The 2059-nt window shown below is 42.5% G+C and overlaps 1 protein-coding gene across 1 annotated transcript; it reads right to left on the bottom strand.

The window, feature by feature from the left end:
- Positions 1–56: 56 nt before the first annotated feature.
- PPTG_21411 (hypothetical protein) lies at positions 57–235 on the bottom strand (the record flags this gene model as incomplete). The annotated part of the gene is made up of 2 exons (XM_008897421.1): positions 57–140; positions 206–235. 2 exons carry the CDS (start codon positions 233–235, stop codon positions 57–59), a joined length of 114 nt encoding a protein of 37 aa, XP_008895669.1.
- Between the last annotated feature and the right edge of the window lie 1824 nt (positions 236–2059).

Below are 2059 nucleotides of genomic sequence, written 5' to 3'. Positions count from 1 at the left end.
AAGAAAACCATCTACCGTAAAGAGCGACGTACTTGGCCTGAAAATAGTGGCCAGCCTCACTCGATAGCACAGCTTGATCGAAGTTCGACATTCTCGATAGCATCAACCCAGAAGCATAGTTTCTTTCGCTGTCTGTTGATCTGCACACTGTCCCATCAATAGTAATGAGAAGTCTCTTGAATGAGTATCCGCTTGGTATTATAACCTTAAAAGAGATGACGACCTGGTGCACCATTGTCAATTTTACTCAGCAGCTTTCTCGGGGCTCCGACGATCTTGTCATGTCCGATTACGACCTAAAACAAGTCAACGTACCGGACGCAACTGCTGATTGTTAAGGAGTTCATTTTCACGGGAGGGATGCGGAGGGCATCCCAGACATTATGTCGTTCCAAAAATGTCGACTGAGTTACAGGTAACATTAGGAGACCTTCAAGGAACATTCTGCTTGGACGACCTTCGTTCAACTTGTCGCTTTTTAACCTTATGATGGCCTGGCCCTAACGCATCTACGTCAACGAGAACTGCCAAGTACATGTACTATTCAAGTACGAAGGATTCAATTCGTACGCGTGGCAAAACACGACTATAAAGGAAATCTCACTCGCTCAGAAATTGATCAAGTTCTCTTTCGAGGGAACACTGCCAGTCGGCGTCTTCGAGATCGAAAATCTCCCAGGTATACTGCAAAATATCTAAGTCAGCGCTGTTTGAGAACAGCTAGCCCAAGATGATCACCAAAAAACTACTATTAGGCATGACCTACATAATCTACAGGTTATCTCTGAACACCGTACAGGTTAACCTTCTGATGTTCAGTGTAAGGCGTTGAGGAACTCGGATCCATTTCACGTTAGCAGGGAAATTCGAGGTATTATTGAAGCGGAAAAGCTGCAAGTCCACTTTAAAGAGTTTTTGTTTCTTCATCGAAAGCGCTGAGGTTCCCAATACAAAAAAGTGTACTTTGAGACCTTTGTGTAACCCTCCCGGCATGAGCGCAAGCGAACTCTTAATATCCGCATAATATTACTAACCCCCACGCGATAAAAATATACATGTACAATTCTACTAATGTTATATTTGTAATACGATAAATTAGTAGTACTGTGTGATCTAATATCAATCGCTGGTCATAATCCAATTTGATCGCGTAAAAATGATATTTTCCAGTAGTACATACCGTCATCGTAAGTTGTTCATGGACCGAATCAGCCGCAAATGAAGCGCTGGAATAGGTCAAAGCGCCTAGATTTAGCGATATTCGTTTCTAATTAAAAAAAAATCGTCATCGTAACTTGCCCCTTCCAAACATGTTGCTACTTCTGTGATCCTGCCAAGAGTGCAAGTAACAACGTATTGATAAACAGATTCCACTTAAAATAAAAATCGATCTGGTAGCTTTATCTCTAGGTACTTCCTCTTGGAGATTTGATGATCTGCGCTCAGCATGCCTTCCGGGTTAGTTTATTCTGTTTTAATTCGCTGAAGTTGCTTTACCAATTCTATAAACGCACCTTTAGAAGCGACAGAGCAGTGACGCTTCTTCTTTAGGTCACGAAATGTCCTCGCCGGATGCAAGGCAGATGTTAAGTCCTCGTGAGTCCAAACAGCTTAGACTTCGGCACGCCCACAAAGAGAAGATATGCGGTTGACAATCCTGCGAGATTACGCGACCGAGCCCTTAACTACCAGATGCGGACAACCCGACGCCAGAATTTACCTATTCGTTTCTTGAACATTCAGCTCATATTTTGATGTCAGCTGAATGTTGAGCGAGATAACATCGAGTTACGCAATACCGTGGAATTAATCCGTTGAAGGTTGTCCATAGCGAAAGGTACTCCTTGTATAATGGTGCTCTGTCAATCTGCTGTTGACGATCCGGTTAGTAGGCAAAAATCGGACCGTGTACTATTTAATGAAAAAAATGCCACTCAGAATGTACACATACGTCGCAACAGTGCAATCGGGAGTTTTTTTTTTTTTTTTTTTTTTTGAAATGATACTTTCTTCGACACTGTCCTACTTGTGTGTAAAGCCGGTCTGTTTCAGGGTAAAC

The sequence above is a fragment of the Phytophthora parasitica genome (assembly GCF_000247585.1).
Source record: "Phytophthora parasitica INRA-310 unplaced genomic scaffold supercont2.5, whole genome shotgun sequence".
NCBI classification, from domain to species: domain Eukaryota; phylum Oomycota; class Peronosporomycetes; order Peronosporales; family Peronosporaceae; genus Phytophthora; species Phytophthora nicotianae.
The sequence above is the reverse complement of the archived record's forward strand: the minus strand, read 5'-3'. Positions and strand labels throughout refer to the sequence as shown.